Source organism: Rhincodon typus, chromosome 5, assembly GCF_021869965.1.
Source record: "Rhincodon typus isolate 14 chromosome 5, sRhiTyp1.1, whole genome shotgun sequence".
NCBI lineage: Eukaryota > Metazoa > Chordata > Chondrichthyes > Orectolobiformes > Rhincodontidae > Rhincodon > Rhincodon typus.
Genome location: NC_063336.1, coordinates 56,798,996 through 56,823,550, shown reverse-complemented (window position 1 = coordinate 56,823,550; position 24,555 = coordinate 56,798,996). Strand labels below are relative to the sequence as shown.

At 42.6% G+C, this 24,555-nt stretch overlaps 1 protein-coding gene across 1 annotated transcript in view; it reads right to left on the bottom strand.

The window, feature by feature from the left end:
* The window catches only part of LOC109935049 (synaptotagmin-like protein 1), a 116,906-nt gene that overhangs the window by 53,518 nt on the left and 38,833 nt on the right, over positions 1 to 24,555 (bottom strand). The window contains exon 2 of the mRNA XM_048597032.1: positions 8,007 to 8,447. Coding sequence (XP_048452989.1) covers positions 8,007 to 8,134 — 128 coding nt within the window. The 5' untranslated portion in view covers positions 8,135 to 8,447. The remainder of the gene's footprint in view (positions 1 to 8,006; positions 8,448 to 24,555) is intronic.

The window sequence follows — 24,555 nt, the reverse complement described above, 5'->3', positions numbered from 1 at the left end:
ATCACACAGAGACAGATTGCTACTAATTTAGTTGGTCAGGCAGATTGTAACTGGAATATTTGGGTGGCAGGCCAGTGGAGGAAGTGGGCAGGTCAGCTGTTCCAGCAGCAAAGCTAGATCCATTCTGAGGACTTGTTTAAACAAAACTGATGAGTCATCAATCCAATGGGCTGGTGCAATATCAGATGGCCTGAAGTGCCAAGATGGCTTCATGTTCCGAGTCATCAGGATTGGAACTGCTGAGGGGTGCATTCCAAGTAATGACCATAGCCTACAGCGTGCCCTATAATCCCATTGAGTGAGGCAGAGAGATAATTACAAAAAATTAAAAATTAGGTGGAGCTGGAGACAAACTAAGTGACTACAATAACATGATTATAGGTCATCCCTTTGCTGGTTATTCAGTTGTTGACACTTTACTCACTGTCTAACACTCTTGGTCACCTGCAGAGACTTATTATCTGACAGTCCACTCACACCAGTTGTATAATCTTTTGATCTCTCAGCCCTTAATCTCTCTGCCTTTAAACTTTGTGTCTATGTGCCCTGCTCTCTTGCTGCACCAGTTGAAGGGGCTGCGCTCCGAAAGGTTGTGAGTTTAAATAAACCTGTTGGACTGGAACCTGGTGTCATGTGATTTCTGACTTTGGCCAACCCAGCCCAACACCGGCACCTCCACATTAAGTTAAAAATCAACCACAATGACTCTTCTAAAGGCATCAAATCTAAAAAGGCCACTGTTTATCAATCTTTGATTTGTTTACAGAAGCAAAAAGAGCCAACATAGCACTTCTGACACAGGAAGCGTTATAATGGTCTTTCTTATACATTTCTATTTTTGTAATACTTGCAAGATGGCATGAAGACTTGAGCAGAATATTTATTAATTGTGTGTCAAGTTTACTTGCAGCCCTAATTAGAGTTTTCGTAGTTTAAACAGATGGTTTGATTACTGTTAATGAGAAGAATGAATAATGTCCATAGCAATCAGGGTAAATGTTCTTTAAAAAGAATAATGTTTATGGTTTAGGGGTCTGTATAACAGCTTGAGTACTTGTGAGGCAACAACTATACAAAAAATTGGAATATGTGAGCTGTTTTCACTTTTAAGTTCTGCAGTTCATTTACTCACTGACAAACAGCAACAGAGTAAGGGTGGCATATGTGGAAACATCATCATTTGCATTTTCCCCTCCAAGCTACACACTATCCTGACTTGGAGCTACAACATTGCTCCTTCACTGTCATTGGGCCTAAATCCTGGAAATCCCTTCCTCAGCATCAATGTGGATGTACCTAGATCAGATGGGTGCAGCAGTGAAATAAGATGGATGACCACCTTCTCAAGAGCATTTAGGAATGGGCAATAAATTGCCAGTGATGTGCACATCTAATGTAAGACTGAGAAAAATGTAAACAAAACTGAAATGTGCACACAGCCTCTTCGAGTAGATTGGTAACAAGTAACATAATTGATTTTAACCTGCTAACACAGTCATAAAAGCTCTAGTCGCAGCTACCTCAATATTAACAGTGTCCAAAATAAGATCATCAAGTTCCCATGATATCTAACCAAACCAATTTATACACAGTGTTTATCTAGCTAATTAAAATCATTTGTCAGAAGTGTACAGGAGACATAAATTATTCATGTGCCTGACCCATTGCACAATGAACAGCTCCCTTTATTGAAAGTTAAACGATTATAAGGAAAACACAATATGATTTTAAAATAGCAGCAGTTATTGGAATAACAAATGGGCTGAATCTCCCAGGCCCACTTAGAGCTTTTAGAAGGGCAGGCAGGGGAATTTATTTGATAGTATGCCGAAAGGCACTCCCAGGCCAATGGCTCGAATTCACTTCAGGGCACAATCTTGTTCGCCAAAAACGAGTGACATGTCTGACCGCAAACCCGAACAATATGAAGGAGATATGAACCTAGTAGGGTTGGCATCAGCCTCTAGGCTCCAATGAGTGCAAATGGCCTCACTAGCTTGGCTCCTCCATCTACTCACCTCTATTCCACTTCAGGCCTGCTTCTAGAGGCAGTGGCCCCCGACTGCAGCCTGCCTTTTCGCCACTTCACCTTGAAAATAGAAAAAAAGCAGTGCCGCCAGAAGGAAAGCCATGATGTGGAGGTGCCAGTGTTGGACTGGGGCGGACAAAGTCAGATGTCACACAACACCAGGTTATAATCCAACTGGTTTATTTGAAATCACAAGGTTTCGGAGAGTAGCCCCTTCGTCAGGTGAAGGGGCTACTCTCCGAAAGCTTGTGATTTCAAATAAACCTGTTGGGCTATAACCTGGTGTTGTGTGATTTCTGACTTTGGCCAGAAGGAAAGATGGTGATGTTGGGAAATGACTTGATTCACGATTCCCATTCTGAGGGTAAATTTCAGCACTTAGGTATTCATGATGCACATTGGAATGGGACAGCAAGACGAGATAAACCCAGCACTTACTGCATAATACCCTAGTTGGTAATTTCACAGCTTTGTGGTCACTGATGTTAGCTTTTCATTTTAAGTTAAATTCAATTCTGAAACCGCGGATGGGATTTAAAACCATGTTCTCCTGCATTACTAATCATGTAATATAACCACAGCACTACTATCTCAATTCCCAATCTGCAAGGCACAAGCAGATTTTAGACCAGCTTGGTGGGAATATAATAATTTGCCATGCTGTTGACAGGAAGAAAGGAAAATATTTCTGCAGAAGCTCTTGGTTCTAATGAGGTTGTTGGCTTGCTCGCCGAGCTGGCTGGTTATCGTACAGACATTTCATCACCGTGCTAAGTAACATCATCAGTGTGACCTCCGATGAAGCAATGTTGTCCTACTCTGCTTGGTATGACCCGGTCTGTTAAGTTGGGTTGTGTCATTTCCGGTTTTGTTCTGCATGGGTTGTATATGGGGTCTAATTTCATGTGTTTGATGATAGCATATTACGGGTTGAAAACCAGGCCTATAGGAATTTCTGTGCATGTCTGTGGTTGGTTTGAGCTAGGATGGACACGTTGTCCCAGTTAAACTGATGGCCTTCATTGTCCAAGTGCAGTGAGGTGAGGGAAAGTTCATCGTTTTGCTGTTTTGCTGCTAGCTGGTGTTCATGTATCCTGATGGCTAGTTTCCTTCCGGTCTGGCCAATGGAATGTTAGTTGCAGTCATTGCAAGGCATTTTGTAAACTACATTGGTCATGCATGTCATGAGTATTGGGTCTTTGTTCCTTGTGAGTGTTTGTCGTAGTGTGGCTGTGAGTTTGTGTGCTACCATGATTCCTAGTGGTTGTAAGAGTCTTGATGTCAGTTCTGATATGTTCTTGATATAGGGAAGTGTGGCCAGTGTATTGGGACGTACTGTGTCCTCTTGTCATTGACTTTCTTGTAGGCACCTGAAGACGAAGATGTTGGGATATCCATTGTTAGCAAAGACCTTGTGTAGGTGCTCTTTTTCCTTCTTGTGGAGTTCTGGCACGTTGCAGTGAGTTGTGACCTATTTGAATAGTGCCCTAACACAGCTTTGTTTGTGGACATTGGGATGATTGCTGTGGAAATTGAGGCGCATGACTGTCATTATGAACAAACCAGACTACATCGAGGAAGCACAGGCACTGCTTGCAGATGCACACACTTACCAACAGGTGGAGATAGACCCAACACCACAGCTAGCAAACAGGATCACCCAAACACTGAATAAAATTAAAAATGCAGGACAAATAACCAAGACAGATTACATGAAAATGAAACCAGAAGGTGCGAACACCCCCCGCTTCTATGGACTACCCAAAGTACATAAACCAGACATCCCCCTCAGACCCATTGGCTCCTGACCAGGCATACCTACACAAAAACTGAAACACCAGGTCAATGGATCATCTCACTCCATCCATTCAACCCAGGAATTCCTTAGCAAGCTGAAGAACATTAAAATCCTTTTGTATCACAGCACTATTCATATCCATTGACATACCATCAGCCAAAGAAACACTTGTTACATTACTGGATGCAGCAGAAACGCTGACTCCATCAGCAACGACAACATACTCAGACTACTGGACCTGTGCCTCACTACACACTTCATCTTTAATGACCAAGTATACAAACAAATCAATGGCACACTTATGGGGTCACCCATCTCAGGACTTATTGTAGAGGCAGTCATGGGAATGCACTACCCTCCTCCTCATACAGCCAAAACTGTGGATCCGATATGTGGATGAAAACGTTTGACTTCATTAAATGCACCAAGTTAGATGAGACACACCATCACATCAACAACGTTTTCACTGGGATCAAATTTTTGAGAGAAGAGGACGTCAGCAATCAACTTCCGTTTCTAGACATCAGGGTAGAACGATTGACCAATGGGGAGTTCCAAACCACAGTATATACGAAGGCAATCTACACTGACCAAATCCTCAATTTCCACAGCCATCACCTCAACGTCTACAAACAAAGCTGTATTAGGACACTATTCAAATAGGTCACAACTCACTGCAACATGTCAGAACTACACAAGATGGAGGAAAAGCACCTATACAAGGTCTTTGCGAACAACGGATATCTGCAGGTGCCTACAAGGAAGTCAATGCCAAAAGGACACAGTAGGCCCCAATACACTGGCCACACTATTCTATATCAAGAACATTTCAGAACTGACAACAAGACTCCTATTACCACTAGGACTCATGATAGCACACAAACCCACAGCCACAATATGACAAACACTCACAAGGACCAAATACCCAATTCCCATGAACATGCAGGACCAACGTAGTTTACAAAATGCCTTGCAATGACTGCAACAAACATTATATCAGCCCAACTGGAAGGAAACTAGCCATCAGGATACATGGACACCAGTCAGCAGCAAAACGACATGACAAACGTTCCCTCATCTCAGTGCACTTGGACAATGAAGGCCATCAATTTAACTGGGACAACATGCCCATTCTAGCTCAAGCCAACCACAGACATGCATGAGAATTCCTGGAGGCTTGGTTTTCAACCTGTAATGCTATCAACAAACATGTGGAATTAGACCCCATTAAACCCATGCAGAACAAAACCGGAAATGACACATTCCAATTTAACAGGTTGTATCATATAAATTCCAAGCGGAGTAGAACAACATTGCTTCATCGGAGGCCACACGGATGATGTCACTTAGCATGGTGATGAAACATCTGTATGATAACCAGCCAGCTCGGCGAGCAAGCCAACAACCTTACCCACAACCCGAGCTACAGGTTCCAATCTCAGCGTCCCTTGCAAAATCACATAACTAAAGGATCAAGGACAGAATTGTCCCTGGGCTATTTATACTGCCACAGAGGACCTTTCTACCTACTTCTCAGTCTACCATGATATAAATCATTTAAAAGGTCATGGCTGATCTACCAAGGATGAACTCTGTCTTTATTCTCCAACAGAAGGACAAAAAATTGGCTAAAAATCAAAATTCATTGATGCTCCATTGGGAGAGATTTCTAATTGGGAGAAAAAGGCAAATAACCTTAAAGGAGATCTGGTCCTCTTCATCTAAAATGAATTTCAGTGAAATTTCTACCACTGTCCCATAGATTGGTATTAACTGACAAGACAGAAAGCAAAATATAGCTGCCCACCTCCTCCTTGCCTCTATTTATATAGGCATATTGATCTGGTAACCTGTATCTCTCTGTCAAAGGACAGAGATAATCGTAAATTGGTAGACCCCCACTCAATAGTTCTTCAACCTTAACTTTAAATCCTTGTCAATTAGTAAGGAATATCCAGCCCCTACAATGATTAGTTGGAATCAGTGCATTCTGTTACTCACAGCAACACAGCCATTTGTGTTTTCAAAGCAGTAAAAGACAAGGGCAGAAAAATATTGAGGTATTAAGTTATTTTCAATATTGTATCAGTAACAGAGGAAAGGAGTGGTCATTTTAGTGAGAAATTTCTAAATAATGGTCATCAAATATTCTCATTATTTGTATACAGCAACAATGCCATTACACAGAAGTAAAACCAGTGGAAAACTAGATAGGGTTTCTTTAATTAATTATCAAATGCATATTTGGGGAATTTTATTCTAATTCAAGAATTACCCATTTTACACAGTCTTCTAATATTACAGTTACCTCCATTTATTCCACTCAGCTTTAAAGTTTGTACTCAATCTCAGCAGTGCTATAATGGGGAAGTTGAGAGCGAAAATTACTGGGAGGGAAGACAAATGACAATGGATTTGGGCTGACCTGCCACTCCTTCAATTAGTCAGTGTAAGAGCAGGAATGACAGGAGACAGAAACAAAATTCCAGTATTTGCTCCCCTGGAGAAGATAGTGGTGGAGGTGTAGACAAAAAAGGGGGAAAGTAATCACTAATATAATTTGACTGCTCATAAGATAAGACTTTAAGCACAAATTCTGTCTACACTAAATGATGTAAATCAATAATTGTACAGATCATTGTGGGGTTAATAACATATTCACTCAGACAAAGCATACTTCAGTTTTGCTTTACAGTTTTTATCTAAATGTCAAATTCACTGAAATAAAAAAAGCTAATTCCATTAACTTTTAATTCCGAACCATGCCACAACACGTATTAACAGAAGAATTTCATTATCACTTTTCAGAGCAAGTCAGTGCTGCCCACCCAGAAATGCATATGATATCATTGGCTTACCCATAATTTTGCAACATTATTGCACTAAAGAAAACAACAATATCAGGCATTAACTAGCCTTGCTGCATTAATAATTAAATTAAGGTGCAGATATACAGGTTGAAGTACAACAAAACAAAGATATTTATCTCATAACACGACAAGCTAAATGCCTTCTGCTAAAATATGATGTGCCAGAGTTTATGATGGTCACTCCCAAAACAGGAAGATCATTTTTGCTCTTTATTAAGCAGAACAACTTGATTAAAAAAAGGAAGAGTTGTAAGTATAGAATGCCTTTTCAGGACATTACAAAGTGCTTTGCAGTCAATAAAATACTTTTGAAATTCGTCACTATTTAAATTTAGGAAACGCAACAGTCAATTTGCACACAGCAAGATCTGAATTCAGAATCCAGATATTAATCTGTTAACTAACGTCAGCTCAGGGATGAACATTGATGAATTCTCCAGCTTCTCGAAGAATCCCTACAGTGTGGAAGCAGACCATTCAGCCCATTGAGTCTACACTGACCCTCCAAAAAGCATCCCACCCAGACCTGCCTCCCTACCCTATTCCTGTCTAACCCATCTAGTCAGCACATCCCTCGACACTATGGGCAATTTAGCATAGCCAGTCCACCTAACCTACACATCTTTGGACTGTAGGAGGAAGCTAGAGCACTCAGAAGAGACCCACACAGACACAGGGAGAAAGTGCAAATTCCATACAGTCACCTGAGGGTGGAATCAAATCCAGGTCCCTGGTATTGTGAGGCAATATGCTAACCACTAAGCCACCATGTCACCCTTCTCGTGGATCAGCGTCTGGCATCATTTCTGTTTATGTAAATAGAGCTGCAGTTTGAAATCACAATTGAGGGACAGAGGAATAGAGAGAAAAGCAAGTGTAAAGTGAAAGATTTTTCTATAGTGAGCTCTGAACAGGCATATTAATTTTGTATAGATAGGACTAGACCTCTGCACACATGTACTGACAAAAGCCAGACTTTGTTTTGCAGATGTAGAAATTATTGCTTTGTTTCATGGTTTTAGTGAAATTGGAATGATCACTGATACGTTGTGCAGATTTTAGTAGAAGGCATATCCTTTCCTTCCCTCCTTTAATCTCTGAAATTTGAAATGAGAAGAATGCAATTATAGTATAAATCATGCATGTTATATGGTTACTACAAATAAGGAAACAAAACTGTCAATCACTGTCCAAACAGGTTAAAACTACTTTCCTACTTATGTACCATAGTGTTAAATAAACGGTGTGCAATAGAAGGAAATATTAAAGTAAATAGCGTTGATCTTAGGAAAACAAAAATAGAACCTACTTGATGCGATTTTCATCAAGCTTTCGCAGAGCAGCGTCTCTTTTAAGGACTTGCTGAAGAGCTAACTGTTCTTCTTCTGACAGAAAGCTCAGGTCCACAATTTTTGTTAGATCCATCTCTGTTTTCATTTTCCAATATTCTGAATGAAATTCGGGTGAACTGAAGCCAGACCAAGTCAGAGAAAGTTTGCAACTTCGAGTAGCAGGGTGTCTGTCCTTTTTCTTTCAGCTGTTACACTGTTGGTGCATGCATCAAACTTTAAACCTCGGTTTTTCTTTTTGAGATTGTTCACAGACAACAAGAGGTTAAATCAGGTGTTTGCATTCTTTCAGGATCATGGAAGATATTCTGCCGCATTCACAATGTTAGATTTTCTGTCAGACATTTAGGTTCTTTCAGCAAGACTCTGTTGTCCCATGACAAGGTAAAGTATTGCAGGCTCTGGAGGAATAAAATGCAGGAAACAATGAGACGCTTCCTGTGTCATGTATTTTCTTTATGCAAATTAGGTTATTGCAGGAATGTAGGTCTGAGTTGCCTTACAGGTTTAGAACTCACAGTGGTTGTGATCATTGAAATGGATCATTTTAATTTTAAAGTACATTGAGCTGGTGAAACCAAGCAAACGTCAAGTGAATTACCTCTGAAAATTAGTCAGGTCTAAAAAGCGAACTGGGAAAAGATTTGGAAAGCTCTAATAAACTAAAAGTTAAGCATGAATGGATTTATTTCTCAAAAATGATTAGAAAGTGATGTATTTTAAAAATGCTGGGAGCAAATAGAAGGGTCAGTTTTTTTCAAAAGAGAAGTAACTGTATTTACTTTTCAAGTTGCATATGCCTTTATCTGCCTTCACCAGAAATTGTGATTGCACTAATTCAGATGGACTACAGCACAACTAGACACTTCATACCACCACCAGTTTGAGTTCTCCCAGCATTGCTACACACTCTAATGCATGTCTAGCAATGGTGACCAAGGGAAATAAACAAACATTGGTGTTTGGCTCTATCCAAACAAGCCAAAGGCATCTCTTACTTGAACCAGACTATACTTTAATGCATTTGAGGCACCAGAAAGGTCCAATAACTGAACCCCAATTCAACTTTGAGATAGTAAGAACTGCCATGCAGAGATAACACAGTGTGGAGCTGGAGGAACACAGCAGGCCAGGCAGCATCAGAGGAGCAGGAAAGTTGACGTTTTGAGTTGGGACCCTTCTTCAGAAATGGGGGAGGGGGGAGGTAACTCAGAAATAAGAGAGAGAAGGGGTGGAGCTGGGGTAGGTAGATGGGATGGTGATAGGTGAGTGCAGGTAGGGAGGGGTGGGGATTGGTCAGTGAGGTGGGACGGACGGATAGGTGGGAGAGAAGATGGACAGGTTGTGTCAGGTCAAGGAGGTGGAGATGAGAGGGAGGGTTGGTCATGGGATGAAGCCGGGGATGGGGAGATTTTGTAATTGGTAAAATCCACATTTAGGCCATTAGGCTGTAGACTCCCAAGGCGGAATATGAGGTGAAACTGGAGGAACAGCACCTCATATTCCATCTTGGGAGCCTACAGCCCAATGGTCTCAATGTGGACTTAACCAGTTTCAAAATCTCCCCATCCCCGGCCTCATCCCATGACCAACCCTCCCTCTCATCCCTGCCTCCTTGACCTGACACAACCTGTCCATCTTCTCTTCCACTTGTCCCCCTTATCCCACCTCACTGACCAATCCCCAACACTGCCTACTTGAACTCACCTGTCACCACCCCACCGACCTACCCAGCCCCACCCCTCCTCTCTCTATTTATTTCCCAGCTCCCTTCCCCCTCCCCCATTTCTGAAGAAGGGTCCCGACCGGAAACGTCAACTTTCCTGTTCCTCTGATGCTGCCTGGCCTGCTGCGTTCCTCCAGCTCCACACTGTGTTACCCCATTTAACTTCAGCAGGAAGAACTTAGAGAGTGGTCTTTCTAACCGTGCTTTGGTGGCAGCTGCCCCAAGCTTTAGTGCTTCCCTCAGGACATAGTCCTGGGCCTTGGAATGTGCCAGTCTGCAATACTTGGTCAAGATCAACTCCTTGCTCTGGAAGATCCACAAATTTCAAGCAGACCGAAGATCGTCTTTCACCAAGTTGACGGTCTTCCAGGTACAGTAGATGTTTGTCTACCAAACTATGCTTGAGACTATGTGTATACATATATATGTAAAGATACCTTTTATGAATAAAGCATATTTTGAAATTAAAGAAAAGGAAATGGTGATCAATGGAGAACCAGGAGGATCCACATCTATGTTGAGCAGCTGACAGGGACTCCTTCCAGCATCACAAATACTATAGGCTGAAATTTATATTATTTACTAAAACTGAAACTATATGATTTTGTTTAAGCTGGTCTGTATCACGCTTTTCGGAGGAATTCCACTGTGAGGCCTAATTAATTTTCTAATGGTATTTTACATCATTTGCCTCACTAACTAGTTACCCCATCCTTAAAGTATTAGTCACATCAGATTCCAGCCCCATCTTACTACTCACTGTTCCTGGAACAAGTTGCTATTCAATGAATGTCCTGGAATTCACTTGCATTCCCTGTGTCCACTTCCTTTTTTGAGAAGCTGTTATACACGCAGTAAAGTACTGGCAATCCAAAGCTGCACTCCACAGTTCCTGACATTTTTCCTTGGGCAAGGCAGATCAGGGAAATTGGCACCCGCTTTGTGGGCAGGGATCTAAATATCCAGCTGGAGGGGGGTGCTACAGACACATGACTTTCTCTTCCCCAGGACCAGCAATGGAGGCCATGGCACCAGACCTTGGTCTGATGTTGACACCCAGTCTCAACCACATGGAGGAATGCCCAGCACTGCTGGAAGAAGGTCAATGACCTTCTCCACTCCTGCAGAGTAAATACCACCACCCTGTCTTGCTCTCACACCACTAAACCTGCATGGCCTCCGTGCAGCTTAACAGCTCGCTTGGGACACCTCCCTATCTGCAAAAACTGTAACAGCAGTCACATTTTCATCTCCCTCAATTACTGCCCCTCTCTTTCATTCCAGGACAAACAACCCACATTAGGGCAGAAACACTGAAGCCAAGCGGTGAATAGCCCAACATTCAGCTTCTTGACCCTTATGAGGAGACGATCCTGGCTCTGATTACCCCGAGCAGTTGACTGACCATGTCTAAGCCTTTGGACTGTTATCGGTGGATACCCTTGACATACTTCTGACTGAAACCTGTTTTGACTGGATTAAGGCCTGCTGGGAAACATGACAAGCTTCTGGATTTGTATCTCCACTAAATGGCAATCCAAGACAGAAGTACTATAAGACTGGTATCTGAAGGCACATAGCACAAAAAAGCGAGGCAAGGTAGGTTTGCCATGAGCATCCAGGTAGGCTGAGAGAAAGTTAGCACTACAACAGCAAGTAAAGAGCCAGAGGCACATCCTGGCCCAATCCATGAGCTGTGTACATGTCCCTGAGCCTTCTTGCTGCAGCATTAAAATGATAGTTGCCGATGCAACTTTGAAGTGCAGAGGAGTTCTCTAAGTGGATTGGAGATGGGCCCAGAGTATGCTTAGAGTCTGGTAGATGTCAGATGCCAATTTCCTTGGGTGTAAGGTGCATGTGGCCTGTACCCATGGAGAGTGCCCTGAGATGTTGGTATCCAGTATCCAATATGGAGGTTCCTTCAGAAAAAGTGACAAATTGAAGCTGCCAAGTACTTGGTTTAGTTTCCATGTTGTGTTTTCTTGACTTCTATCTTGTTTGCAGTGTTTGATAAGGTAGGAAGCTGAAGAAAAATGAGACAAGCTGGACCATCAGCAAGGCATTTAACAAGCAATAATCCCCCTTAACTGACAACTCACTGCTGCCGAGCAAGGGACTCAGCACACTGCTTATCAAAGCTCAAAAGATGGAGTGAGATACTCCTGACCAGGTCAGCCTCATCAGACTTTGCATCCAATTCTGCCACACATCTTGCCATAGCTCATGTTGCTCAGACCCCTATAAGATTCTACTCTATTTCCTGGAAGGTTTGGAAATCTTATTTTGTTGTGTCTCCAGTTAACCATTTAAAGTTCACTGGTTGAGCTGTTTGAAGCCTGAAAATAGCAGTGCAAAGGAATTTATGGATCCCAGTCTGAAGCGTGATTTCAACGTTAAAATAAGGCTTGTGTTCATTTCACACAGTGGACCAGGACTATCTGAAATAAGACTTTAATAAAAACTACATAGGAACAGGAGTGAGCCATGCAGCCTATTGAGTCTGCTCTGCCATTCAAGGCCAATCATCGCCCCCAATTTCCCATATTGTCCCTATAGCCCATGATATCATCAATCTGTTGATTTCTATCTTGAACATTCTCAATGACTTAGCTTCCACAGCCCTCTGGGGTACAGCATTACAAAGATGAGTGAAGAAATTCCTCTTCATCTTGGGTTTAAATGATTTTCCTTTTATTCTGAGAATATTTTAGACTCACCATGAGGATTAGAATAGAATAGAATTAGGTTTATTGTCACATGTACTCAAATTACAAGAGAACAGGAGTAGAGTGAAAAGTGTACAATGTCACCAATACAAGGTGCCATCTTAGTTACAAAAAAGAGAAAATAAAGAAAAATGTTACACTACATTAAAGGAGTGCATTGTAGAAGTATAAGCTAGGAAAATAAGAAATAAAGCTAAAAAGATAACCAACAATCTTAACCCCTCCCACTCCCTGGGTGACATGTCCATCCTGGACCTCTTCCAGTGTCACAATGACACCACGCGCACACTGGAGGAGCAACACCTCATATTCTGCTTTGGGAGCCTACAGCCCGATGGCCTAAACATGGAATTCACCTGTTTTAAAATGTCCCCACCCCCCGGCCTCATCCCATGTCCAACCCTCCCTCTTATCCCTGCCTCCTTGACCTGACACAACCTGTCCATCTTCCCTCCCACCTTTCCACCCTCTCACCTCACTGACCAATCCCCACCATTGCCTACCTGCACTGACCTATCACCATCCCAACTATCTTCCCCATCCCCACCCCTCCTCTCCCTATTTATTTCCCAGCTCCCTTCCTCCTCCCCATTTCTGAAGAAGGATCCCAGTTCCTCCAGCTCCACACTGTATTGTCCATTACTGTTATCATTGTTCTCATTTTCGGCACATTAAATGAGCAGAACAATGTTGAGCTTTATCTTTAGACCAAATTCATAAGTATCACTTACCTAAAATCAAAGGACATGCAAAATAAAGTTTTGAGTGCAATTAACCATGTTTGATTTTAGTTAATAAGTCTGCAGTATCCTCCCATGCCTTGCTACAAATTACCATTTGAAGAATTTCTGTGTCCCACCCTATTTTCCAACAATTTAATTCTGGCTGGTTGAACAAAGATGCAGAGATAACAAGGTGTAGAGCTGGATGAACACAGCAGACCAAGCAGCATCAGAAGAGCAGGAAGGCTGACGTTTTGGGCCTAGACCCTTCTTCAGAAATGGCGGGGGGGAGTGGGTTCTAAAATAAATAGGGAGAGAGGGGGAGGCGGATAGAAGATGGATAGAGGAGAAGATAGGTGGAGAGGAGACAGACAGGTCAAAGAGGCAGGGATGGAGCCAGTAAAGATGAGTGTAGGTGGGGAGGTAGGAAGGAGATAGGTCAGTCTAGGGAGGACGGACAGGTCAAGGGGGTGGTCCAGGAACTCCCTACCTACATCTGTGACACCACCCATGCCCTCCACCTCCTCCAGAACTTCCAATTCCCCGGTCTCCAACACCTCATCTTTACCATGGATGCCCAGTCCCTATACACCTGCATTCCCCATACAGATGGCCTAAAGGCCCTCTGCTTCTTCCTGTCCCACAGGCCCGACCAGTCCCCCTCCACTGACACCCTCATCCGCTTAGCTGAACTCGTCCTCACCCTCAACAACTTCTCTTTCAAATCCTCCCACTTCCTACAGACAAAGAGGGTGGCCATGGGTGCCCGCATGGGTCCAAGCTATGCCTGCCTCTTTGTAGGTTACGTGGAACAATCCCTCTTCTTTACCTAAACCCCACCTCTTCCTCCGTTACATTGATGACTGTATCGGCGCCGCCTCATGCTCCCATGAGGAGCTCGAACAGTTCATCCACTTCACCAACACCTTCCACCCCAACTTTAAGTTCACCTGGACCATCTCTAATACCCTCCCTCTCCTTCCTGGACCTCTCTGTTTCCATCTTTGGCAACCACCTAGAAACCGATATCTATTTCAAGCCCACCGTCTCCCACAGCTACCTAGAATACACCTCCTCCCACCCACCTTCCTGCAAAAATGCCATCCCCTATTCCCAATTCCTTCGCCTCCGCTGCATCTGCTCCCAGGATGAGGCATTCCACTCCTGTACATCTCAGATGTCCTTGTTTTTCAAGGACCGCAACCTCCCCCCCTCAGTGGTCGAGAACGCCCTCGACCGTGTCTCCTGCATTTCCCGCAACTCATCCCTCACACCCCCTCCCCGCAATAACAACCAAAACAGAATCTCCCTCATCCTCACGTACCACCCCACCAACCTCCGGATCCAACACATCATCCTCCGACACTTCCGCCATCTGCAATCTGACCCCACCACCAAAGACATTTTCCCCTCCCCACCCTTATCTGCTTTCTGGAGGGACCACTCTCTCCATGACTCGCTTGTCCGCTCCACACTCCCCTCCAGCCCAACCACACCTGGCACTTTTCCCTGCAACCGCAGGAAGTGTTACACCTGCCCCTACACCTCCCCCCTCACCCCCAACCCAGGCCCCAAGAAGACTTTCCACATCAAGCAGATGTTCACCTGCACATCTGCTAATGTGGTATACTGCATCCGCTGTTCCCGTTGTGGCCTCCTCTACATCGGGGAAACCAAGCGGAGGCTTGGGGACCGCTTTGCAGAACACCTACTCTCGGTTCGCACTAAACAACTGCACCTCCCAGTCGCAAACCATTTCAACTCCCCCTCCCATTCCTCAGACGACATGTCCATCCTGGGCCTCCTGCAGTGCCACAACGATGCTACCCGAAGGTTGCAGGAACAGCAACTCATATCCCGCTTGGGAACCCTGCAGCCCAATGGTATCAATGTGGACTTCACAAGCTGCAAAATCTCCCCTCCCCCTACCACATCCCAAAACCAGCCCAGTTCGTCCCCGCCTCCCTAACCTGTCCTTCCTCCCACCTATCCCCTCCTCCCACCTCAAGCCCCAACCCCATCTCCTACCTACTAACCTCATCCCGCCCCCTTGACCTGTCCGTCCTCCCTGGACTGACCTATCTCCTCCCTACCTCCCCACCTACACTCACCTTTACTGGCTCCATCCCCACCTCTTTGACCTGTCTGTCTCCTCTCCACCTATCATCTCCTCTATCCATTTTCTATCCGCCTCCCCCCTCTCCTTATTTATTTCAGAACCCCCTTCCCCTCCCCCATTTCTGAAGAAGGGTCTAGGCCCGAAATGTCAGCATTCCTGCTCCTCTGATGCTGCTTGGCCTGCTGAGTTCATCCAGCTTTACACCTTGTTATCTCAGATTCTCCAGCATCTGCAGTTCCTACTATCTCTGAACAAAGATGCATTTCAGTTGGCCTTGCTTTATTGGTGACACCATAAAATTGGACATGCCTGCCACTACTCTTGAGCAGGAAAGAATTGGAACAATGATAGCAATTGAGTCATAAATGTTGCTAAACTGGTTTGCTTTTATTCCAGTTGACCTTTATGTTAAAAGCATATATTTCGTAACTGACTGTCACTATGCTGTATAAGCAGCAAACAAGATCAATCAAAATACAAGCTTCTCTTTCTCCAGCTGTTCAGTTGGTCATTTCTTTCTGGCAGTTTTGAGATGAGTAAAGAACTGAATGTTATTTTATGATTCGTAAGTGAGACTTTAATTGTGCTCATTAAATGAGTTACCATAAAACCTGTCATTTGAGACTTCATGTCAGTACGAACAAATATAGAATTAATAGGCTCTGAAGGGTAAGGAGTTATGGGGAAGGTAATCTAAAATGTCCAATTGGCTGGAACCAGTCAGCTTGAAGCAACTGGACTGACTTCAAGATGAGATGTTTGCAGAATTCATAGCACCCTAGCGATAAAGCAGTAAGACGCCACCTCGTTAAACTTTTTGTGTGATGTATTTTTCCTATTAAACAGCCTATAGTGTCGGGCGGTTTTTCTAATCATCAGACTTTTTTTAAAACTCAGTCTTATACTCAGCATCTATGCGGGTTGTAACTGCTTTAATTAGTAATCCTGATTTATTGCAATTGTTTACAGACATTGTAATGACATTATGCTACTAACACAAAAAAGATGGAATTTTCCATTCCCTTGAGCAACGTGGGCAAAGGCGAGAATTGTGGGGAAAAAATGAAACAGTCAGAATCTCAACATTCAAGAGAAATAATTCTAATTTTCCCTTATTGTTTAAACAGCTAGTTCAAAATTCCCTAATGAGCAGTGCCTATCTTACTCAAATATATTTGCACTTTGTTAGTCACCAAACTCAACTCATTTCTATGCAGCTTCCAATTATCCCCTCCTTGCCCAAGATGGCACCAAATCAAACATACAAATCAGAGCAGTAACCCGGCAGCTGCCGCTCACCACTGTCTTCTCTTGGTCTTCATTCAACTCTGGTTTCATCATACATACTGCATGCTTCATTCCCTTCCAACATACATTCACATAAGTTGGCAATGGTAAACCACCAACCTCACCACATCATCACGCCTCACCGTCTCTCACACCACTTCATCCCTTCAGAACTTATTTGGTGCTCAGGGATATGTGTCAGTTTGCCCACAGACACACACACACACACACACACACACACACACACACACATCTCATGCATCTACCCATCTATCTTATGGCTCTTAGCTTCATTTCGTAGCACTTACTCACTTTGCACGTACTTGAGGGCCATCAACATCTGTCTATATCACACTACCTTTCAATGCATAGGGAGAGGAGATAGCTTGTCATGGTTCAGAGCACTGATCAGCCAACCGTGTGGACATGTTGCTGTTTGGCATCGTGCTACATCAATGTATTTATGTGCCAGCAGCTTATGAGGCAAACACTCGGCATATATTTCAGCCTAATAGCTATGTATGAAAAGCAAAGGAGACTAAGCTGAATAGGCTGGGGCTATTTTCCCTGGAGTGTCGGAGGCTGAGGAATGACTTTATAGTGGTTTATAAAATCATGAGGGGCATGGATAGGGTGAAGAGTCAAGGTCTTTTCCCCAGGGTAGGTGTGTCCAAAACTGGAGGACATAGGTTTAAGGTGAGAGGGGAAAGATTTAAAGGGAACCGAAGTGGTAACTTTTTCATGCAGAGAGTGTATGTGTGTACAGAATGAGCTACTAGAGGAGGCAGTGGAGGCTGGTATAATTACAACATTTAAAATGCATCTGGATGGTTATATGAATAGGAAGACTTTGGAGAGGTATGGGCCAAATGTTGGCGAATGGGATTAGATTAATTTAGAATATCTGCTCGGCAAGGACATGATGGACCAAAGGGTTTTCCAAGCAGTACATCTCTATGACTCTATGACTTTAGTCCCTAGTGAGGTCAAAGGGTCAGGTAACAATACCACTGTCAAGGGGCTCATCCCGTTCCAGTTCTGCCCGTCAAGTATAACGAGACTGGAGATTACAGGCACTTCAATTGGGGTTCCATGGAGACAGCACTCAATGGGTTTGGCCAAATTTTCCAGAATTTATCAACAGGAAGTTTTTAAATCTGATGTCCAACATAGGTGTCCAAGGTAAAAGTTAGATACTGTGTGGCAGTAGATTGATGCCTATTTTACTAGACTCTATTTTTCAACACCATCTTTGGCCCAAAAACCAAAGGACCTATCTTACTAGGAGCTGCGAATGGAATAATGATCATCAAGGACAGAGAGGTAGTCAGTGCTTATTGGAAGGAGCATTACAACAATCTCCTCAATCTTTGATGTGGTGCCCTTTACCACATCCCATAGCAGGTGGCCCATCACTGCTACAGCACAAGCCAATTCAACAAAAAGTTGAAAAGGCCATCCATCAGATAAACACTGACTAGTCCACTGGTACAAGTATGATCCCTGCTGAAGCAGTAAAATGTCTTGGAGCAGCACTCTTGGCATGAATACATGACCTCATCTCCCTAATCTAGAAGGCAAACAGAATACCAGGGAATTTCCAAGATGCTGCAATTGAAGCTTTCTCTCCCAGAAAGGAAATGGACCTGATTGTGGGATTATAGGGAAGTATCCTGCAGTCTGCCACAGAGAAGGTAATTTTAAAAATCCTGTTTGATTGCCTTCTCCTAGTGGCAGAAGAACTCCGACCAGAGAACAATGCAAATTCCATCCATTGTAAATACCCACCTTTTATTTTTTCTGTATTTTTGCTTGTGGGCTAAAATGTGAAAAGAATTGGTTTAAAAACTAAGGATTCTTGGAAATTAGATGGACTTTTTAAAAGCAAGCTTCTTTAAATAACTAGTGGAGCCTGCTTGGAGAAAAGCTGAGGCCAGGGGCTGTGTATAAATGGAGATTTGGTTAGCAACATATAGCTCATTGGTCTGTGGATTGATGACCAGTTATCAATGACAAAGGTCTTCTGCCTGTCAACAGCTATGTGATTGGCTCCCAGATAAGTGAAAAGTTCGGGTCTGTCAATATTTGGGCAGAAACTGATGGACCTCTTGAGGAGAAGGAATAGTTTTGCTTTGCAGTAAAAAGCATTTCAAACCTTATGACAGTGGATTTACTTCCCCTTTCCAGTTGCTGTAAACTATGACTTTTAATTAAGTCAAAGACCAAATGGGTGTGAACTGATCACTTTGTACCTCCTAACGTTTTTGGATAAGGCAGATTGAGAAGCAGCTCTCTGATCAGCAAAGGGCTTATTACAATAAATGCTGCAGTGAAGCATCAACAAACTGCCTTCCCTGTCTTTCCTTCTGCCCACAAACACATCTTTTTTGTTTGTCTGAATGCGTGTAGAGGAGGAGTTTCTAAGTGGGCTAAAGTTTTAAATAGTAAAGTTATACATGAAAGTTCGTAATTGTTTATTGTAGCTAGAATCTTTTTCTACCTGTTTCTGTCAACTTACCTAAAATACAGGAAAATTGAAGAATTTTGCACACTTTCATAAAAATCTTTAACTTTTGTGACAAATCCAGAAGCAGTGGGGCTTGATTTCCGGTGCACTACCTTAGTGAAGGGTAAGACCATCAAGAGATACATTGGACATGATCTTAACAGCAAGACAATTCCAAGAAAAGTGCAGAAAGCAACAGCAGACTCTAAACATGGTCCCTATTGATCTCATAAAGGCCTCCGACTGCTAACTGGAGGGACTATGGAGTGTCTCCTTTTAATTTTCATTGCCATCAGCAATTAATCACAATCATCTATTTGCTGCATGATGGCATGGGAGCCATGATCTTCGGCAAAGGCTCCATACAGACACAATATGTGTGCAAACCTGGGTCAAGCCAAATTGTCTTGTTGCACAAACACACTTCTCCATGTTCCACACTGCAACACTCCACCTGATTTCCAAGAAGATTCCCCAGAAACTGTTCAATCTGCATCATTTCCAGTCCAGAACCAAACCCACCTGAACCTCTGTCATCAAATTCCAGTATTCAGACTACACTTGTATGTGCGCACACTCAGAAGCCAAGCTCCAAATTATTGATGATGTCTTTATGAAAGCTTATGAAGAACAGTGGCTCAGTGGTTAGCACTGCTGCCTCACAGCAGCAGGGACCTGGGTTAGATTCCACACTCAAGCGACTGTCTGAGTAGAGTTTGCATGTTCGCCCCATGTTTGTGTGGGTTTCCTTCGGGTGCTCTGGTTTCCTCCCACAGTCCAAAGGTGTGCAGGTTAGGTGGATTGGCCATGCTAAATTGCACCATAGTGTCCAAGGTTGTTCAGGCTAGGTGGATTAGCCATGGGAAATGCAAGGTTACAGGGAAAGGGTAAGGTGTGGGCTCAATGGTCTTCGGAGGGTCGGTGTGGACTCGATAGGCCAAATGTGGGGATTCTATGATTCTATGAATGGGCCTTATGGTGAACATCTGGAAGAATGTCCCCTACCAGCATGCCTCTGCCACACAACACTGCCTCTGACCATCAAGATCCATTGCAACACACTGGACAATGTATATCAATTCCCAAATCTTGTGAGCCTCCTCTCAGTAATGGCAGATATTGGCAATGAAATTCAACATCACTTCCAGTGTTCCAGCATAGCATTTGGCCTTTTGAACAGCAGAGTGTTTGGACACAAAGACTGCTGAAGAAGATGCGATTCTTTTTGGGATGCGAAATGGACAGATCTCAGACATGAGAAATGGTAATACAATTTTTACTTTTTTTTCCAGAGCCATCATATATTTAAGTACAACATACTGTTCCACAGTACCTAATATGACAACTTCAGTGCCTAATTGGAATTGGAAATGGTTGGAAGTCTAGCATTCATTCTAGTGTTCAACAACAACACATAGGATGCATTTCATGGGGATCATGCCTCCCCTCGGATTCTCCAACAAGGCATTACAGGGAGTACAGAAAGAGACTTAAACAGGGAAAGGGGAAAACATGCGACAGATGACAAATAAATATTATGTTTATGGAGGTACTTCTGCAGGATGCATTTTAAAATAACGTAACAAGATCCTGTTGTGACAGAGTAACACAACAAATTAACTTCACAATACTCTAGTTTCTCTTTGAATGTACAGCATAAAATACCTCCTTTAAAAAATTCCAGGGTCTTTATACAAAATGTGTAAGCATTTCACTTTGTGTGCAGATCAAGGGAGAGATCAGAACCCCATTGAGAAGTGAATACAACATTCATGCAAATCTTTGTGATTTCTAATCTATTTTGGTGTATCTTTGTCAGCTTTCAAATTCATTTAAAATAAAATGAAAAGGTGTATATATTTTGAAATGACAAGCTGCCTCTGGCAAGTCAGAAATTTTAAAATATAGTCATCATTATTCTTTCTTTATTCTTGAATAGGATGGTGGATATCACTGGCATGGCCAGTATTTGTTATCCCTATTTGTCCTTGGATGAAATGGTTTGCTAGGCCTTGTCAGAAGGCAGTTAAAAGTCAACTTCGTTGCAGATGGTCTGGTAAATAAGGATGGCTCTAAAGGATATTAGTGAATCAGGTGGTTTCTTGGGACCATCAATGATAATTTGATGGGGCCATTACTGTGAATAGTTTTATATTTAATAATTGAATTCATATTCCAGCAGCTGCCATATCCCCAGTGCTTCTGAAATACTAATCCAGTCATATTGCCATGATGCCACTGCCTCCCCTAGTAAAAAGATAAATCAGCCACTATGTACAACAGCAAAATAGCAAGACATGTAATCACTTTACTATTTCAAAAGAGAGTAGAAAAGTTTCTATAGAAAAGTAAAAATTCAGAGAGGACCATCCTGACATTTTTTTTTAACATTGCGATTACTGACCTTACTGCCATATACTTTCAACAATACAAACTGCAACTTAGGCCAAAATGTCAATCAGCCAGAGGAGAGTGAGGCCCAGATTTTCACAGCAATGGGCAGGCTCTCCATTGTGATGAAAATGACAGAAATCCCCAATAATCAGAAGTCCTTTCACTGAAATACATCCAATTCTCTCTCTATCCATGTGTTTTGGTCCCTTTTTATGTTTGTCTGTCCGTATCTGTGTGCGGGCGTGTTCATAAGGAGCTAGGAGTTTGCTTGAGTTTGTTTAATTATTTACCTCTCGCTAGACTCTAATGATTTGTAATAAATAGTGATTTCTTGTCTAATGCAGAACCGTTTTTGTCAACCTGAGTTTGCTTAATTATTTTAAAATCTTTAACTCACCAGAGATACCAGGCTCATTTTATTGCTGTCTTGCCTTGCTGTTTAGCACAGACACAAAGCAAAGAAGCTTGTCATACATACTGCAGGCCTCAGTCAAGTCAAAGGGATAGCCTTCACTCAGACTGCTGGCAAGGGCAGTATCTGATACCAGTCTAGGTCCTGCTTGGGGTGGTCAGTGTAGGATCCTCTCCTCAGAACGGGTGAGGAGCCCAATGTCAGGCAGCACACCAGCCATCTTGACTCTTCCTGCCCTATTGTGGGCTGTTTTCCTCAAGGAATGAAAGAGAGGCAGGTATTACAAGAGAAGAAAGCAGCTGGTACAGCTGTTGCTGTCAATGCAGTTGGGGAGGTGTCCCAAGTCAGTGAGTAGGCAGCAAACAAGGCACATAGCATTCGTAATGTCGGCGTGTTGGGATGGGTGACAGTGAATGGGGAAGATATTATAGGCAAAGTTGAAGTGGCAGATCATGAGCCTTGGTGGGATGTGGGAACAATAGCAGATAGTGAGTATGAGGTATTGGAAAGAACATTGTGGTATTGACGCTGGTGAAGTGGAGAAGGACATTGGCCTTCTTCTTGCAGAGCTGGCTATTCCTCCAGTTGGTTAAGATTGCATTAACTTGGGTGACAACTCTAGACCAGGGTGGCAAGGACTGGTTCAATGGCCTTCACTACCAGTTCTCAGTGAGGAGAATGTCCCCCATTGGCACCATCCCATCCAGCAGCAGCTCTAGGACTCTGCCCGTAAAGTGGACCAATAATTTCCCTCTGCTTGCCACATTTGGGACAAATGTCACGAACCATGCGAGGCAGCTCCAGACTGATAGTGATCTGGGTGCACAATTAGCTATTAAAGATAACGTGGGCACTAAGGATGCCAGTAAATTCTGGGATATCTGCTGAGTGGTAAGCTGTTCTGTGAGGAAGATGGGAGGAAGATGGAAGGAAAATCGGACATGAGAGATGTCATAGGGCATTGTGGGTAAGAAATGGCAAGAGACATCTCCAGGCTTTGTGGTGACTAAACCTGCAAAAAAACTTGACACAACCTAGACTTAGACAAGATAACCTAAGATTCACCTTAGAGCTGAAATTAAACAGTATTGTCATTATTGAATCATACCCAACAACAACCCAAAGATTTCTATTGACCAGAAACTAAACTAGGCCAACCATACTGTGTTTATAGCAGCTTGTCAAAGGCTTGGAACCCTATCTGAGTAATTCACTTTCTGACTCCCCAAAGACTATTCACCATCTCCATGGCACAAGTCATGGCCAAATACTTTCCATTTGTCTGGATGAGTACAATGTGATATAACATATCTGATTTATACTTTGAGTTCAAAATACATTGGCTTTCTGTGAAGCTTAAGTTAGTAATGAACTTGTAAGTATTTCTGAAGCCATGGTGATTTCTTTTAAACCAAGCTGTGAGCATTACTTTTGCAGGCTAATAAGTTCTTGTTTACTTTCAGATATGTTATGATTTAGCAAGATAGATCATTGTGCTCTAAATCCCTTTAGAAATTTCTGGACTCATAGATTAGTGTGAGAGATTTTTGTTTCAGTTTTATTTAGTTTTTGGGCAATTCCTTGGATAGAGATGGTTGTATAGAGCAGTGCTTTTGAGATGGGGACAAGATACTGAAATAGATTAGTTTAAAGCAGAGGTTAGTGATAGCCCAAATGCTGGGATAAAACCCTGAGTATATTTAAGCTTATGTGAATGATAACTCCAGGAAGTGGCTATCAGCATCTCGAATCTAGATGTTAAAATCATAGTTTTCTTAAGTCTGCCAAAGGAAAGGATTTCTTTTTCCACTGCTGCAAGAACTGTACAAGGGATCCTCTTGAGTTACGTACAAGCGATGTTTGTTTTTGAAACATGAAATTAGGGGCTCGCCTGTGATTTAAACCCAAGGCATCTTGCAAATTGTTATTATCCCACTGGACCAGTCCAATGTAATTCTGAAACCTGGCTCAATAGATCATATTTTGTTCTGTTTTAATTTTAACGAGGTGGTCTCTTACTGAAACACAAGCGTGCAATTTTGCAAATCTTGCTTTAAAAATAAAACAGAAGGATATTAAGCAAAATAAATTATGATAAAATAGAATAAGCCAATTTATTTACCTATAACACACATTCAGAGTAGTAAACACTCAGTAACTGTATTATCCAATTAAGTCCAAAATATTCTTTTACAAGATGCAAAAAAAATCCCTTGTCCATTGTTCCAAATTACACTTTATACAATGCTCATACCTGAGGAAAACCTTCGGTCCTAACACCTCGATAGGCTTAGGATAAAAGTGACTTTAACTCCAAAATGAGAAATGCTGATAGTTTCTTTCCGAAGACGAATGGTTGAATTGCAGTCAACTACATGACGAATCATATACTATAACCATGACATCATTAAGTATGGAACCCATTTTTAAAATCAGTCTGAGATCTTATAGCAGTGTAAATAGTTGCATTTGTTAACAAACTTTAAGACATCTGTCTTAACCAGAACATGGTACATGTTAGAGACAACAAGGTGCAGAGCTGGATGAACACAGCAGGTCAAGCAGCACCATAGGAGCAGAAAGGCTGACGTTTCGGGCCTAGACCCTTCATCACCAA